General features: G+C 35.3%; 1 protein-coding gene across 2 annotated transcripts in view; it reads right to left on the bottom strand.

Moving 5' to 3' along the window:
- The window catches only part of Helz (Helicase with zinc finger), a 107,094-nt gene that overhangs the window by 29,332 nt on the left and 58,491 nt on the right, over positions 1-19,271 (bottom strand). The window contains exons 17-20 of one of the 2 annotated variants that reach the window (XM_069845384.1): positions 10,585-11,288; positions 8,090-8,349; positions 4,916-5,049; positions 1,669-1,888 (exon numbers count right to left, since the gene is read on the bottom strand). In XM_069845384.1, coding sequence (XP_069701485.1) covers positions 1,669-1,888; positions 4,916-5,049; positions 8,090-8,349; positions 10,585-11,288 — 1,318 coding nt within the window. The remainder of the gene's footprint in view (positions 1-1,668; positions 1,889-4,915; positions 5,050-8,089; positions 8,350-10,584; positions 11,289-19,271) is intronic. The other variant, XM_069845385.1, reaches the window with a different exon arrangement.

The raw sequence follows: 19,271 nt of genomic DNA, 5'->3' as shown, positions 1-19,271 counted from the left end.
TAAAATTATGAGAAAATTTAATATTTATTCTTATTTCTTCTATCAAAGGAATTGCCTGAATTTAATTTGTAAAATGTGTTTGATATCTAAAATCTAAAAAGTGTCCTGGTTTTTTCTTTCAAAATCTGGTCACCCTGCTCACTCCAATACCTTTGGAAACTAAAGAACATTTTCCAAGGTATTTATGCCTAGAATCATCCAGTTTGAGACACTGTAACAGGATATGTAAGAAGTTTCTTCTTGCTTACCACAAGCCTATGCACGAGATCACTAATGATTCTCGTGATTTTTAGGTGCCTTCTCAAGCAGCAGTATCAGTCAGCATACCTGTCCTGTCGTCATATTAAAGTTATATTTCGTCTGTTTAATGTTAGAAGGGATTGATTAAATCCTGGCCATGGTCCTTTACTGAAGAGTTTGGTCTCTCTTATGACTGGTCCTTCACTAAAGAATTTGGCCTGTCTTATGGCTGGTTCTTCATTCCATACACTTAGAAATTCCTTACAAAGATCTTTCACTACCTGGAATCACTGCTTACAAAGAGGCCAATGTAAGGTTCTGGTCCAATGACAGTTTGAGTCCCCTCTTTGGCTAGAGCAGTGGTCGTCAGCACAGAGCACACTGGGGCTAGTCTCTCTTACCTGCTAGTCTCTGCACTAGGGTGCACTCAGTAGCTGCTAGCGGGTATGCTCTCTATCTCTCCCTGTTGCACAACAGTGCACACGGAACAGCACCGCATACCCTTTGCACATTTCAGCGAGTGCTGACGACCACTGGGCTAGAGTATTAGCTTCCTCATTTACCATAACACTAATGTGTTGTACGAAGGAGCCCCCACATTGTGTAGTACTTCATTATGCATTGCCAGTTGTCTCTATATTATTCATCCGGTCTGGAGATAATCCTACATAACTTTAGATCCACCCAGAGTAGACTGGTCATGTAAGTGTGATTTCAGGTTTTCCAAGGTATAAGGTATATGTTAAGACAGCATAAAACTCTGTCTGGAAAATTGTTGCATGTAACCCGATTGGAATAAAGATTTTACATTTAGACCTTAGTCCATATATACCAGCTATGGCAGGTCCTCCTATTTTCGAACCATTAACACAGACCCACTACTTTTAGTTTATTTAAAATCCTGAATATTATGCCCTGCACTGTAGTAATTAATTTAGGAAGTTACAGTAGGTAGCAAAATCCAGTTTTGAAAGCTGGGAGGGATAATCATGCTGTCTGGGGAAAATGGCCGTACATAGATGAACTGATAGAGATTTTAAAAACATAATTTCCCATTTTTCGTTACATTACAATACATTTTCTGTAAGTAAAATGTAACTGTATGTAGAATTCTTCAGAAGAAATACAACTTTCAGAGATTATTTAAATTATGGTTTATTTAACGACGTTCGCAACAGCAGAGGTTATATCAGCGTCACCGGTGTGCTGGAATTTTGTCCTGCAGAAGTTCTGTTACATGCCAGTAAATTTACTGACATGAGCCTGTCGCATTTAAATACACTTAAATGCCATCAACCTCAGCCGGGATCGAACCCGCAACCTCGAGCATAGAAGGCAGAACAATATCAACTATGCTACTGAAGATGACTTCAGAGATAATATGGTAGCAGAAATAATAATATAAACACCTCTTGGACTAATTCTGACCTGTATATGTATATGTCCATTGGGATGATGCTGTTGTGGTTGGTTAGATGGTACCACTACTGCCTGAGGAGCTAAATTCTTGTCAGCAAACAGTTCCTCCAATGTTCGTATCATATCTGGTGGGAAAGATTCCTGGAGAGCTGGAGGTGGAGACGAAGGTTTTGGCAGCCTTGAACCATTAAGGCCATTTGATGTACTAATAAGTAACAGTTCCATGAACCTAAAACACAGAAGCAATTATTAATAAGAACTTGAGAATTTGAATGATTTCCAAAAACTAAATAAGTAGTATATAACATCTGAAACATTCTGTATTTTAAGTTCAATCACTGCAATGTTATATACATATGAGAGGCAGTCAGAAAGTAATGTCTCTCTTATTTTACATTTGTTTTATGGTGTACCATTAGCTGAACAACTAGATTATATGTTTCCTTATCAGTATTTCACCATTACTCCAATGCAGTGCTATGTAGTTTCCTTCCATGGTGCACCAAAGGCAACAAATAAAATGAACAGCTTTGGTGTGGCACTCACACATGGGGTCACTTGACTGAATGACACGAAGTCCAGTACCTACCATTGGATAAAAGAAAAACTTTTCGATGTATGCAAACAGCAGAATGCTGACGTCATCATTAATACTTTCCCGCACATTTCTGTGCAGTAGTTTTCAGCTGACAAATAGCAGCACAACAATACAGAAAAATTAGTGTCATGAAATTGACCATACTTTATCATTATATGTTCCACAACAATTCAATTCATTTGTCATGTTGTAAATGATATTAAGGGGACACTCAACTATATTTTGGAACTTTTTTTCTATTTGACCAATCTTTTTCAAATTTGGAGAAAAAGTTAATATACACATGGAAAGTAACATGCAAAATCTCAGCTCATTAGATCCAATACTTTTCAAAATAAAAAATATTTCAATTTTTAATCAATCATTAATTGAAATATCACTTTTAATTATCATTTTTTATTTTTTGGCTTTGTACATTTGACTGTGACTTCTCAACGAATAGGAGAAGAATTCTGCGTATTGATTTAGTTCTATCACGTAAATTAGTGTAGAAATTTAATTTTTCATTTCTATGACACTTTTTCTCCAATTTTTAAGTTGAGTGTCCCCTTAATGTTTATATTACACTTTCTTATATACTGTCCATCCATAAACCACAAAAGAAGTAAATTAAAATCATCAGTACCAGTTGCAGAAGACATAGCCCTTTTAAGCTGAAGTTGCTTCAGTAGAGTGCTATTTGTTTGCAACAATAATGTAATCACTGGATTTGAAAAGTAGGCAGAGGTGCAAATGGCTACACATCAATATGCGCGCAGTTTGATAAATACTTTAGCAAGTCTCATTATGTACGTGAGATGATTGTCTGTCGAACAGGATGTCTGTTTAGTTTTATTGAGATTCATGGAAAAAAATATTCACATGTGTATGTGCTTCCAAATATTGAAATGACCTCTGCAGCAAAGTTACGTAAATGAGGGAAGCGGGAGCGATTAAGTGATTGGTAAAAGGTAACAATAACCTTCTCTTTGTATTGTTATTTCAGTTTTCTGTCACACAAGAGACGAATGAGTTCTAATTGCAAGTTTGGTGGAGCATTGGTTTAAACAGTAAAGGCACATGTACTCACCCCTACTATACAAGACCCTTGTTGCACCTCTTACAGTTAGTTGCAGAGGGGAAGCAACGTGTGTACCTAGCAAGGAGTGGCTAGAGTGAGCAAGTTCCTACAGCGAGTACTCATGGACATGGCTGCTCTAACTAAACAGATAAGATTTTCTATAAATTTAATAATCTTACATTCTTCAAGAATGTGTGTTATAAATTTGAGCACTGTATTATAGACTCAAAGATGACTTAACTGTGAAGATCAAAATTTCTCTTGTGAAAATTTTACTAAATTGATTTAACTTGTTCTCTCCATGTGAAAATTTTACTACATTGACTGAACTTGTTCTCTCCATATAGTCTTCAAATGTTATTTCAGATGTTATTAAATGCCATTTCTATTATGCGTTTTTCTCACTTATATATTCTTTTCTTAAAACATACATAAAACGTACAAATGAAGTTATGCTGTAGTAACTAAATCCGTTCAATAGAACACATGGACAGATACAAAGGATGTCCAAAACAATTTTTTCGGCTGAAAATGTGTACATCCACGAAAATATGAAATAGATTATCTGCACCATTGACTCTATTGTCTCAGAGGACCCTGTTAGCCAAGGATATTTCTTATACAATGAAAATTGAAATTTCCTATTTTGTCTTCCTCCTTTAATATGTAAATGTAGTGTCGATCTCCTAGCTTTGTAAGCTCATTTTATATCATACACTCAACTTGAAAACGGTTTCTCTTTTAATTCTGCAAATAATGACGTCAAGGTTCTCTCAGTATGAGCCATTTTACACAAAATTAATATCTAAGACACACATGCATGCACCTTTGATTAAACTAAAACTCAACAATGCAGCACATTTACAGAAAAACATCATAGCATTATATCGCGGTTGAGGCTAGCCTCGTATCCTGCTACTGAGTTATAGTGAATCGATATCCCCTCCTCTCCAGCTTCCCTTCAAGCTTGCAAGTTCCACTGTTTGTGAGCAAGACTACTAGACTTCTGCCACAAGGCTTTCACAGTGAAATGACTGCCAACAGTGAATTCAATATATGGAAGGATCAGAGTGAAACCAAGTGTTACAAAACATCGTTATTACGAACTTATACTGTTACTAGATATAATAACTCAAATTTTTTGGGTAGGCTAAGCCTCAAAAGCCTCTTAAGAGCTTCATCACTGGTGACTACACTGAAAAGTGGCCATAATACGAAAAGAGTGTTTTATCTTTATTGTGTATAAGTTGCACCAGTAAATAAATATATATGCACATAGAGAGTTCAATTTAACAAAGAACACAACATAGACAGCTACAGCAATGTTGGAAATGATGTCTCTCCATTTCAATGCATTTGTCCACAACAATATTATTGCTTGGCTACTAATTATGCTGTATACATATGACATAGGAATATATTATATTACTACTACAAACAAAATCTACACATAGTTATGTCATGTACTCTTCAATGTGTGGATCTTTTTTAAGCTGAACACACTGTATATAAAAAAAATATGGGAGGCATTATTTTCTCACTACCCCTCTTATTTTGGAAAATCACTAATCTACGCCATACTGGACCAAAAAAATTACTTGGTAGCAGTTTCAATTCCCGCAGTGTCCACAAGATGATTATACCATTCTCTCTGCCTAGACTGCGATTCCATCATCTCTGCCAGAGTCATATTTGGAGGAAGTAGATTGGTCCAGTCTCCTATGCCAATATTCTGTTGAAATAATGGAAAAAACATTTAAAATTAGACAGAAATTACACTAAATCCATACATCACACAACAATAAAAAACTATGGTGAGAACCTTCTGGTGGTCAATATAAATTTTATAAGTTCTTGATGGTCAGAAAGGGATTTTTTTTTTGTTGTTTCTTTAACAAATGCTGTATGAACTACTAGGTTATTTAGCATTGATGGGATTGGTGATAACGAGATGAGACCGAGAATTCGCCATAGATTACCTGACATATGCCTTATGGTTGGGGAAAAACCTAGAAAAAACACAACCAGTTAATCAGCCAAGCAGGAATCGAACCCGCGCCCAAGTGCAACTCCAGATCGGAAGACAAGCGTCTTAGCTGACTGAGCACACCATTAGCTAGAAAGGGATAATATGTCAATGAAAATCAGCATAAATTAATTAATGATGTTGGCTTCAGGAAACAGTTACAACATGCTACAAAATTTCATTAATTCAGTAACTGATAATTACCGTATATATGCAAATACTCAGCGCATATTTTTTCCGGAATTTAGTGAAGAAAAACTGGGGTATACACATTATTTGAAGTAAGATTGGTACCGCTTTGCCTCAAACACTGATCCTCTATGGGAAGATGGCGAAACAACAATGATTCTTCTGCTAGTAATAAGTAATAACAATGATGAAAGTGATGATGAATAGAGGTAAGGGAGCATGTAATTATTGACTTTAATATTTTATTCTATCAATAGTCTCCAGACATACACCTTCATCTCAAACAGCCGAAATAACTAAAATGCTCTCTCAATTAATAACATTGAATAAAAGAACTGTATTCCAATGGATACCATCCCATTGTGAAATCCTGGGAAACGAGAATGTGGATGCTTTAGCAAAGAAGGGCAGGACTGCTACTTACAGATCTCTTACAAAATCTATGTATTACTCTGTGAAAAGATTTATTAAATCTATATACTTAGACTTCAACAAACAAAATTTGATTACACAATCTCAAGGGGAAAAATGGAACTCTCTGTGTCATAATCCATAGTTAGTTCCCGATTTACCACGAAAATCTTCTGTAGTTGCATTTAAATTGGCAACAGGTCATGACTGTTTGGCCAAACACCTGCATCGAATTGGAATATATCAGTCCCCTAACTGCCCATTGTGCAACTCAAACCAAGAAATGGATTCGGAACACCTCAAAATCTGTGCTTCAGTGGCTCACCATGATAATATCTTTGAAAAATATTGGAGTGCAAGAGGTCAAATGACTTTAATGTCAAACACTTGGCATTAGAAAACAACAACATATGTTATTGCACATATTAACATTAAATTGATAAAAATTGCAATTCACTTTTTTTTTTTTTTTTTTTTTTTTTGTAGGTAGAGTTCCGAATGTTTCTACAACAGCATGTGAAGATTATGACGCATTTCTTAAAACAAATTGATATTTTATTTAGTCTTTATGTAGGATTAATTTCTTGTAAATAAAACACAAATTACAGCCAGTTTTTTTTCTCTCTTAAAATTAGGATGCGTGGATTATTCAATGTTATGGGGTATTTGTGTATATATATGGTAATTAAATTATTTTTCAATACGCCACACCGTTTTCATACTGTATCAATACTCTTTAAGTCTTAAGCTTATGCCATATAAGTACTTAATTATTAATACTTTGTGTTAGCTGTATGAATTAAAAAAAATTGAAACGGTATTTATGAGTAAATATGTTGAGACTGGGCCCTCATTTTATGGAAAAAGAATTTATCAGACCACGGTCTCTCAAATGTTGTGAACCACTGCTCTACAAGAATATTCTAATTATCTATTTTCAGATATACAGAATAATGATTTTAATATAAGAGAAAAGACCAAGAGTTGAAAGGTGTAGAGGTAATTGTAACAACGACAGAAAATATTAGCATATGTCATAATTTCACATCAGATATTCTGCTTAAAATTGTTTGACGACAACTGACAAATGCAAATGGCAGAATGCAAGATCAACAGGAACATCAGTAGTTCGTAGGACACTGAAGATGACGCAGCACCGGTGTCGAAACGGACCATCTGTCTAAAGGTACAGTCACACATCGCTATTTTTGCTGCGCAACTTTTGTACTGCAGCTGCAAAAGTTGCGTGTCGTGTTCACACGTAAGCCAAAAGTAGCATGCTGCACAGTACTTTTTGTGCTGCGCAACCCAAGTGCAGCAAAAATTGCAACTGGAGGTTGCGAGTATGTTCATACACAAGGCGCTACTTTTGCAGCCGCAGTCATGCTGCTGGCTTCCGTCTCCGTGTTGACTTCTCAAAATACATTTTGTGGTTATGTTCGTATTATTAATAAACTCATGCGAAAGCTTACTTATCTATTATTTGCTTTTCTGTCCTAACTAGTATTCAGAAATTGGCATTATTTTTACTATAAAGCTTTTAAAAACGCCTATATACTTAAATGATAACCAACAGCATATTCACGTAATCAATGTTGGCAACCCTCCTGCTTGAAACTACGCTACAGAAAATTAAAAAAGTGAATTATATCATCAGCAAATATGCTCAGAGTGTATTGTGCATTTAATAACTGTTACAAATAATTTATTTTCATCACATCTAACATTAAAATACATCCAAACAATAAAAGTATCATTGGAACATTTGGGTGGCAACACTGGTCCCAACCGCAGCAAAAGTTTCAACAAAACCGATATCAAAAATGCTGCGGCTGCAACCTTGAGAACCCTATTCACACGTCACTACTTTTAAGCTGCGCGCAGCATGGAAAAGTAGCGGGCAGCATGCTCGGCAGCTGCTACTTTTTGGGTTGCACCATTGTTCACACGTCGCAGTACGAGAGTTGCGCAATTTCTTGTACTGCATCGCTGAAAAAGTAGCGACGTGTGACCGTACCTTAAGGTACATAACTTTTTAAAAAAATGAACACTTTTAACATGTCGTCAAACAATTTAAAGTTTTTAAACAAAGTGTTAACATGAACCAGAATCAATGAGATATTCTGCATCTTGTTTTCAAACGTACCAGTGGTTGACTGATAGCTTGGCTTTGAATTCGTTCTGGAAAGTGCACGTTTTGTAGGAACTGGATTTGCTCAGACTTATCATGCTGCCTCCTGCTCGTCATGTGGTCATTAGGCAGGTGCTTCTCGGCAGGCCCTTGGAGTGCTATAAATGTGTTGTTCATGGTTTCGAGGTTGGAGATATTTGAAGGCAAGTTTGGGCGAAGAAATGAAGCTGGTGAAATAACACCACCAGGCACATAGCTGTCAGGTAAGCTGCTGCCTAAAAAAAGAAAGAAAGTCAGAAATATCTCAATCATAACTACTCTCTACGAAAAGATGACTGTTACAAAACTGACACATACTTTCTCATAAATTACAAGTGTTTTACAACAGTTCAGTTCAATTGTCGTGTTACATATACCCATTATTGTTTACGTACACACAAATATACAAGGTGAAAGTGAAATAACTTTGCAGATTTTCAGAGTAAATAGCTCATGTTGTGTGTAACAAAAAACTGTAATATCATATTGGTGAGAAGTTCATAGTTTTTTCAGAAAAATATGTTTTTCTCCCAAATGTTTAACACTCTTTTATTAGGTAACTATTGCAAGATAGGATCCTGATTTTTGTTCATATCAATAGGAAATCTAATAAAGAATCATTTATCATTCTGGCATATTTCCATGGCATGAATGCCTTTCGTGTAAATTTAATTAAAAAACCACTCATTTCAAGGCACAATGCAGTAGATTACAACATCGTGGCTCGCCTAGCAAAACAGACCGAGTTTTTTTTAACTTCTTACATTTGTATTACGAGAAGTGTGTGTTAGCAGTGATGTTGCCAGAATGCTGTAACTTTCCAACTTAATTTTTTAATTAATCGTGCATTTAATCACAAAACGTAATATAAGTTTTCCATCCATTTAAGTGTACCCTATCATCTCTTTCAATCTGCACTTCCACTCTGTATATGAAGTCGTTTTTAAGATTACTTATTAGAAAATTAAACTGATTTGATACCCATGTTCAATCTAAAATCTCTCTTTAAGCTCTATTCTCATTCAGGAGTATTTAGTTTGATAACTTGAAACTGATTTGTTTTCATAGGAAATACATCATGAAAGATACAGAGGGTTTTCCTATTTCTCAAAATGATTTAAAACTAAACGAACTCTATTTAACTTTAGTGGAACTCTTTACTTGCATGCACCTGACAAGCAACAGTCGAGTTTCAGCTGGCAACCAATCACAACGTTTCCATTTGCTTACGTCAAAAGTGTAAAGCTACAGTTTACAAATTCTGGCGATTATTGTCAGGAAGTGGTTTCTTTATCAGCGTACATCACTATCAATTCTCATTTGTTTTGCTGCCATACCTCGATTCAATATTTCTACATGGCGTTCTCTAAATATCAATTACTGAATATGTATGTGGCAATGTGCATCCTGAATTTGCTTCAGAAGCAACCTCCAGCAATCTGCGTCGTGGCCAACGATCTATGTTGGCGATCATTGCTGTAAAGAAACCGCGCGCATTCATTTTAACTGCTAGCAACTCCAGGCAACAATCGCCAGTGATGTGCGCCCGGCGATGATTGCCGTAAACAAACCGCAGCTTTACATAATTATTTTGTGCGAGATCATGCGTATTTGCTTGGTTTCCGCACAAAACCAACCCGCAGTAAGTCTAAAATTCCACATTCAGTATTCCCAACCGAACACACATAACAATTTCCCCCTTCTTACCGCTAAAGTGACATATTGATTTTACTGCTTTAGGCTTTTAACATAGTGTATTATTTTTAGAGACGTTCAATATAGTAATAATTATAAATTGGAAACTTACCACTGCAATTTCACCTAAATTGCACTGTTAATTATTGTTTTTAAATATTTGCAAAAATAAAGTAAACTCTACAACTCCACTAAAGTTACTGCATTTCGTGATGCATGTAACATTAAGGAAGCCGTTTGTTTTAAGTTCGCATTTATACACTGAGGGGGAAAAAAAAAATAGACGTATATCACGGCCTGCTGGAGTATAGTAAACACAGAAAACATTTTAAAGCAACAATGTTGAAGATAGATATTTTTGTTTTCCAAAGTTGCCGTCATTGAACAGAAACCAAGATGGAGATTTCATTGCAACTAATTAGAAATTCCTCTTTCAGGTATGTAATAAACGATCTTCGCACAAAATAATGTACGATACACGAGCGGTATGTTTTCTTTCAATTCTCGGAAATTAAAAAAGCTCAACTACATTTCGCTTTTTCAAACTTTTCCTCGAACATGAAAACTTCAACATACCGCTCTTGTAACGCATATTACTATTGCAGAGACATTAAATAACCATGCTGCGTGATGCAATTTCAGGCCAAGCTAAATAGTATCATAATTCATTGCTTCAAGACAGATTAACTGTAATTTTTTACATCCATGGCCAAGAAGAGTTCCTTCCAAATCCTTACCGTAAATGGTGAGATTGGATATCTAGCACTATAACATACCTGGACTAGGTGGAGACGGTCCCTGTGGAGTTGGTGTGAAGGATGAAGGCTTGATCCCGGAGCTTCCTGGACTCCTATTTGGTAATGGAATTACTGACACGAGTCTCTCATCCTCCAATCTCGAATCTGGCGGCTGTGAGGGAGGAGGTGGTGGAGGCTGGGGTGGTGGTATGGGTGCTGCTGGTTGTGCTGCTGTTTTCTTTTTGGAATGCCAACCAACAGGCGTATTTCGGCCTGGTGCAGGAGGAAATATACCACCAGGTGCAGGAGGAGACACCAGGGGGTAATTGAGGCTCCACGGATTCAAGGGCGGTGGTAGTGGACCTCCAGGTTGGGGGTACATTAGTGGTGGTCGCAATGGATAGAATGCCGGATTTGATGGAGGCTGTGGTGGTAGGTAATATACCTGATAGGGATACATGTTATGGCTAACGAATGGAGGTAGTGGATGCTGAGGGTTTGATGGGAAGCGCAATGGAGGAATTAACCCTAGTCCACTTCCTCCATAAGGACCCAGGAGAGATGACATTCGAATGTATGATTCTCCCTGGTATTGTCGAGGAACGAATTCAGGAGCCAATGGGTTAAGAACGTAAGTCTTCTTAAGTTCTACGCCATCTAGTTGACTGCGCAGGTAGGACCATGTGATGCCAAAAAGACTTTTGTTCTGGTTGCAGATTTCAATGAACCTCTCCCAAACTTTCCTAAAAATACAATAAAATAAGTTAAGATAGAGTAAGAAAAGAGAAATAATTCCAAGTTACTTTTAGTAAGAACTTTAATAGATCTTCAATTCATGATCTATAAACTACATATTAAGTTATTAACAGCAAATAGGATGATGACATAGGAATGGTGAAACACTGAAAGAATGAGAATGAAATGAGCAATGTTGAAGTGTCACGGTAGACAGTGCTATTGCAGTCTAGTATATAGTCACGAAGCTTGGGATGATTTTTGCATTTCTCGCAATAGTTGCTAGCCACTTGGAGTGCTATGAATACTACGAACAATAGACTGCGCCACTGCCATCATAATCTAAGCCGTAAGGCAGACCATGTAACTTGCTTAACCTGATCATGAAGGGTGGCGTTTCAACCATATAAATTAGTTGGAATGCATAAAGAGTAACATATATTTCTCTAAAATGTAGTGTAATTGCATTAATAAAATTTAAAACAATGATTATGAGACATTTCAGACAAAATTCACTTGCGAATTAAGGTGTAATATTATTTTTGGTGTGAAAATTACATTGTTTGTATGTGGAATAACTGCCTTTATTTCGATTATATATTGCGAAATTCTTGTACATTCATTTATGCGCGATTCAATAATTTTCAGTTGCACCACACGGATATTTAGATATGTTGAAATTATAGCTTATGTTTACTGCACCAGTTGCCCCTTTCTGTCTAATTTTAGTGATCTCCAATGCCCTACCAGTCATATTGAAATTATAGGTTATGTTATATTACTAAATTCGCAATTATACATTATAATTAAGCACAATGTCATGTATGATACCCTGCACATTCAATTTGTCTGTATTTTAATACTACAATTGAGTACTGAATTATTGTATTTATCTACTACCTAAGAGACAAAGTAACACAATCGTACATACACTAATTTCATAGGAGTGGTATGGTAAATTTTCTGTCTGCAATTAAGGAAGGTAGATGTGCTAAATTAAAATCACAATATAAATTCTTTTTTTATTACACCTCAAGGTAGCTTCCATTCTAAACTTAAAATGTTGATGCAAACAGATTATGTTAACATGTAAAATTCTCTTCACATTAAAATAACACAGTTTTCTAATTATTTCTGCAACATATTATGCAACAAGAAATAAACGGAACTTATGGACACATTACACTAAATAAAACTTAGCAATGATACACAATAAAGTTATAATAATATAATATTTCACTGAACTCCAGACACTGAAATAAAAAGACCCGAACATACATTACAGCTGGTCTAGATCGAAAAGGCATTGACTGTGCCATATTTCGCATTGTTGTGAAAGTTGTGAAAACTGTGAAATGTTCGTTATAGGTTGTAATAACTATAAATGGCTAAAATACAATAATTTGAATAATAATATGGGACAAGAGACGTTTGTAGTACTATAAATTGTATGAAAAAGAGATCAGAGTTATCCTTCTTCTAAAAGATCCAGGAAGGTGAGTTTATAAAATATAATATATATTTTATGAAAATAATATACAAATTTTATGTATTTCATATTTCAATAGTGGAAGGAAGGTGTTAATTTTTTCAAAAGAACACGATATCGAAAGTACAATACATTTTATCGTCTGCTAGGGAAAGGGCCTGTGATGAGGCGATAGTAGCAATCCTGGTGGTTAGCAATTATCTATGGATGCATATTTATTAAGTATTGAGCTTTGTGACTGTATATACTACACTGTGGTGCTACCCAGAATCCGGGTTAGAATTATTATCTGTGGTAAAACTAATATAAATATACAAAACTGTAGGGACTAAAAAATGTTCCTTGTTTAAAGAACTGTGAGCTGTCTTGAATGAAAATTCATATCAAACACCATCTTAAGTATGTACGTAAACTCTAACACTTTTCATATAACTGCTAGTTAACAATATTTACTCTGAAGAGTAAAGAACATGGACATGCAATTCCCTGCCCACACTTTACTGAAATAGAAACCAAACATTTCTTCCATCAGAGTCAGAAACAGTGGCGGCTCGTGGGTATTGAATTAAGGGGGGCTGCATACAAAAATAAACCAAGCAACTTACTTTATTTAAAGATTAGTTCCATGCGCCTTATTTTGTAAGTTGTGTTTAAATGAGACGGGCTCATGTTAGTAGATTTACTGGCATTTAAAAGAATCCTCCAGGATAAAATTCCAGCATACCAGCGATGCTGATATAACCCCTGCAGTTGCGAGTGTCGTTAAATAAACCATAATTTTATATTTTATATGCAAATTTGAACCTTAGAAATATCTAACTGGCGATGTTGTAGTTGGTTGTATAATATATATATACATGATACATCAATAAATGAAAAAAATAACTGAGCTAGAAATTGGATTCAGGATCTTCAAGAGTACGCACCAGGGTGCTTGCCTCATTTATTGTGATGTTAGATGTTTCAGATTCCATTATGGTTTGAAAACATTCTAGCAATGGCTCCTTCTTCTCATGAACAACATTCACTGTTCTTATTTTAAATCCATCTTGCTGCCCCAGATGATGGAATTGTCTTTGAAACACATTAATCTTATACAAACTGTGTGGAGATCGAGAGAAGAAAGCAGGGATACTGGATAAATTAGCAAAAAATATGCGAGCCTTTGTATTTTGTTTAGCGGCTCTTTCCATTATGAGATTCAACTGATGGGCACTTAATTTCACATTTCTCCTGAATTGTTAAGGTACTGAACTGAACAGACTGTAAATATTGTACAGAATTAAACACTGTTGCACTTGTTATACTCACAACATTAAAGAAAATGTATTTAAAACTGCGCGCTACTGACAAACTGCTGCAAATTTTGCAGCGCCTGGAAACTCTGGATTCACGGCAAGGGGCAGCAGGGAGGAGGGGTAAAACTAACGCGCAAAGCATCCGAGACGACACTGGCAGCTCCAGGGGAGGAAGTGGCTTCACCCTATAGCCCTTGTCTCTGATTTCGCTCTGGGAGCACCACGGGAGGAAGTGACTTCACTAACGATTGCGTGCATGTCATTGAGAGCAAACTCGAGCCGCTAAATAGAGACAGTATAAGACATGTTTTTCACAACATAAAACGAGACAAGAGCCACAGATGTTGGGGGTGCTGCAGCTCCGCAGCCCCTCTTCGAAAGCCGCCCCTGGTCAGAAATATCCGTTCAGTAAGAATCAGATCGTGATTGTAAAGTATGCAGCATGAATGAACTTTAATTTTTCTCTCAATTATTTGCACTGTGTTAGCAGATAAAACTACGATATTATTTCTTCTGAACAATGAAGCATTTTCGTCAGCTTAGAGTGTAAACCTGCTAACCGCCAAAAAGAAAATTTTACAAGGGAAGCAAAAAAAAAACTTAGTTTAAATTAACTCTGAAACTTTAGGACCAAATCCAAAGTACAGGTAGCATTTGTACCTTTACTTAGATTTGGTCCTAAAGTTTCAGAGTTAATTTAAACTAAATTTTTTGCTTCCCTTGTAAAATTTTCTTTTTGGCGGTTAGCAGGTTTACACTCTAAGCCAACGTTATGTTTAGTTGCATTTTTATTTACATTGTGTTGGCAGATAAACTACAGCATTATTTAGCTCATGTTTACATTTTTAACTATATTTTTGCTTATATTGTGTTAGAGAATAAAACTACAGTATTATTTAGTTCTGAAAAGTGAAAGGTTTATGTAGTGAAGACTCACAAGAGAGTGACAAGAGCAGTGATGAGTCAAGTGACGAAGAGTAAGTACACAAATGAACACACTGATTATAGTTTTTACAAAGTATTTGTGTTAATTAAGAATAAACTGATTTAAAGTGAATTGTGTTTTCAGTTCCAATTTTGAATAAGAAAAAGTGCGGCTCATACACAGTGAACCATAAGTAATGTAATTAATTTCAGGGAGTTATTCTTTAATATATTTCAAACAAAAAGGTTTCATATAATTTTGCTCGTTTTTGCTTCCTTTTCGAGATAAAAATTGTTTTATATAAAACATTTCATAGCGAATTTTGAGAAAGCTACTGAATTAATTCCCAATATGCTCAGTAAATTTAAGTGAGCAGGGTATGATGATAATAAATGACTGAAGAAAACTGTTAGTTTTATCCTTTAAATATGCAAAAATTTGATATAAACAAATGTAACATTTTAAAATTCCTTTTCAAAACGAAAAGTTACATTGTTCGGATCAAATTTATGTACATTTAAATGATAAAACTAAAATTGTTTCAATCATTTATTATCATAATACACTGCTCTCTGAAATTGACTGAGCATATTGGGAATTAACTCAGTAGATTTCTCAAAACATGCTATTAAATGTTTCATGTATTTTTTTGTTTGTTTTTTTTTTAAAGGAAGCAAAAACGAGCAAAAGTGTATTAAACTTTTTTGTTTAAAATATCTCAAAGAATAACCCCTTGAATTTAATGATACTACTTACGGTACACTCTATATATGTCGAAATATGATACTTGCTGCAACAAAGCATGCTGTTTAATTTTCGTTTGTGTGTATATGTAATTTTCCTCAGTTTTGTATGGTTATCATTTTCGTTGGAATTTGCAATTCTTGTAATTTATAATATTGGCTCACTTACCACTTGCATATTCATTGAGTGTAACTTCTAAGCCTTATATTATTTTGTAATTATTATTTAGTATGTTGGCATTATTTTACTCAACTTGTGTTTGTATGACTATATCAATTTTTTAGTGTTCTTTAAATATAGTCTGTAATCATTAACTTGTATTACTGCAAATTGTATCAGCTTCTTTTGTTTCTGGCTAAGTGGAAGAGAAGGCCTGACAGCCTTAACTTCGCCAGAATAAATAAATATCTATTACTGTATTATTATTATTATTATTATTATTATTATTATTATTATTAATAAACTCAAATTATAAATGGGTCTATCTGTATATGAACTAAAAGTGTATTACATTATATATTTCTACAACATATTTAACAGTTACATAGAGTTAATATTAGTTGTAGGTCTCAGTGTTTCTAAAATCTTCATTCAGTTATTCATTCAATACTTTCCAACGCCTCTCAATCACACTTCTGTTACAATGACACTCGTTTCTTTTGTGCCATAATGCAGAAAATTCAAATATAGCACCAATTAAAACTTCACTATTCATTTTAATTAAAGACATGTTGAGATGGGCACATGTAACTCGCAAGAAAGAATTAAACTTTCATTTTGGCAAATTTATCCAAAAGCAAACAAATCTCAATGTGCTGCTATTGCATTTGATCTCGTCTATTAACATGTGAATCTGCACGCACAATGGTGTTGACTGCGTATGGGCAGTTAATTGCTTTCCTCTGAATGTACATATGAGGACTATTCAGAAATCAACTTCCAACTGTCGATTGTGGATTGCTAGATTATTGCAGGAAGATGGCGCTTACACAGCAGCCACGAGTAAAGACGTAATAATGCTCCCATGCATCGCGCACTCATTTCTGTTGAGTAGTCTGTGAGAAACAGCTGTTGATAATGGTCGCGATTATTACTCGTCCTGCGAGTTGCGAGGTCTGTTCGGTTATTTGATTTCTTCACGCAGGAGTTAACGCTGCTGAGATTCAGCTTCGATTGTGTTGTGTTTATGGCAACATTATGAGTGATAGTGCTGTACGGGAGTGGTGCAGAAAATTTAAGAATGGGCGTGAATATGTGCACAATGAGGGAGGTCAAGGACGACATTCAATTGTGACTGATGAACTCGTTCAACAAATTGAACAAACTGTGTGTGAAAGACGTTCTTTCACAATTTCTGAACTCTCTGAAAATTTCCCACAAATTTCAAAGTCAAGTCTCTATGAAATTGTTACGGCAAGGTCAGGTTTCCACAAATTTTGTGCACGATGGGTGCCGAAAAATCTCACTGACCAGTATAAAGCTCAGAGAATGACCTCGGCCTTAATGTTACTTCAGTGTTACCACAATGATGGTGATCAATTTCTAGACAGATTCGTGACAGGAGATGAGACATGGGTACAGTTCGTGAATGCTGAGACCAAAGAACAGTCAAAGCAGTGGATGCACACCCAATCCCCAAAAAAGACAAAAAAATTCAAACAAACATTCTCGAACCGAAAGATGATGGCTACAGTTTTTGGGATCACAAAGAAGTATTGTTGACAGAGTTTATGGTGCCTGGGACCACAATAACAGCAGATGTTTATTGTGGAACGCTAAAGAAGATTTGGAGAACAATCCAAAACAAATGCTGTGAATTGCTCTTCAAGGGTGTCATTCTTCTCCATGACAATGCGAGGCATCATACTTCTGCTTGCACAAAGGCTTTATTGGAAAAGTACACATGGGAAATTTTCAAACATCCCCACTACTTGGAACCGAGTGACTACCATCTCTTTCCCAAGATAAAGAACTGGTCAGCGCTTCAATGACGAGGAGCTCATGGATGGAGTGAAAACCTGGTTGAGTACACAGGCGGCATCCTTTTATGAAGAAGGAATACACAAGCTAGTCCCACACTATGACAAGTGCTTGAATTTATATGGCGACTATGTTGAAAAATAGTGTCACTATCAAGAAACGTTTTCCTGGCAATAAATAGTTTGTAACATTGTCTGTGTTTTTTTTTGTAGCCAATTGGAAGTTGATTTCTGAATAGCCCTCGTATTATGCCTGTATTTGCAAGCACTTTTCTTTTCTATGGTCTCCATTCAATTTCAAATGCAACCATATGAAACCTGCTTATATTTTTATGAGTTACACAGCCAAATAAGCTATGTTGGTGGACAATTCTTCTTCTGTAAGTGTTTGACTGGAATGAATGTAGGTGATCTGAGAGCTACTAGACTGTGCCTGACTGTAACGACTGCATTCAATTAAGAATTTAAAAAATGACGTAACTAAGATTTTAATAATCATAAAGAACACTATGTTACTCAGAATTATTTGTTATGTTTGTGGGGTTCAGAGAGGAAAAGGAGGGGGAAGAAGAAAAGACAAGGAGGATTAGAAGAAAATTAAGATAAATTTCGGAAAACAGTGATTGTTGGACAGACTTTCATCCGAAATATATTGTATTTACTCAAGTAATTTCTGCTCCAAGATTTTTTAGGACAATGTTATTCAGAATTTTATTTTTCCCACGTATATTACAAAAATTGGATATCTTCTTTCCTTTCAAGAGTGTATTTCGTAAAAATTCCAAATAGGTATCATATAAATATGCATGGAAAACTCAGAATCATTATTTAATCCTTCTACAGTGAATAGCAGCAACTGAATATTTCCAACTATCTGACTTCACGTTAGTCAGGCCCAAAGACAAAGAAATAAGTGACCTTGCTAAGTCTCTCAGAGCAGTTACAAGTCAAGTTGTATAGTTATTGAATTGTACAGCAAATTTTAAACTTAAAGTCATCAATTTTGCTAGAAGAAAGGAAAAAATGAAGAGAATCATGTGCGAAGAGAGTTCGATACAGAACCGAAACTAATTCGATATTGGATAACTTAAAAAGAATAATTAATGAAAAAAAAAAAAAACCATGTAGATTGTTTCATGATCCAGAATGCGGTAAATATCCTGATACAGATCAAGAAGTGTTGGATTATGTAATGAAACTGAGAAAGATGATGTTGCTGTAACACATGCAATGTTACAAATGGAAGCAAAAGAAGCATTAGAAGTGATATATGGCAATATAAATAAAATCCGTAATTACTTAAAATTCATGTAAGTATATGTGTAGGTGTTATTTAATAATGAACATTAATGAGATCAATACATAAATTATTGTTATCTGATGTTATTTATCACCACCAGTTTACGCCTGATATTTTGTAGTCATAGCATTATTTTTCCCATCCTTTCTTTTTATATATCAGAATTCTGAGGGAGAAAAAATAAAAGAGGTGGAAATTACGCAAGTAAATACAGTAATTATGTTGCAAGCTACAATGACCATTCCTTTGAGAGGGG

Source organism: Periplaneta americana, chromosome 14 (assembly GCF_040183065.1).
Source record: "Periplaneta americana isolate PAMFEO1 chromosome 14, P.americana_PAMFEO1_priV1, whole genome shotgun sequence".
Taxonomy (NCBI): Eukaryota; Metazoa; Arthropoda; class Insecta; order Blattodea; family Blattidae; genus Periplaneta; species Periplaneta americana.
This window is presented reverse-complemented; position numbering and strand designations above follow the sequence as displayed.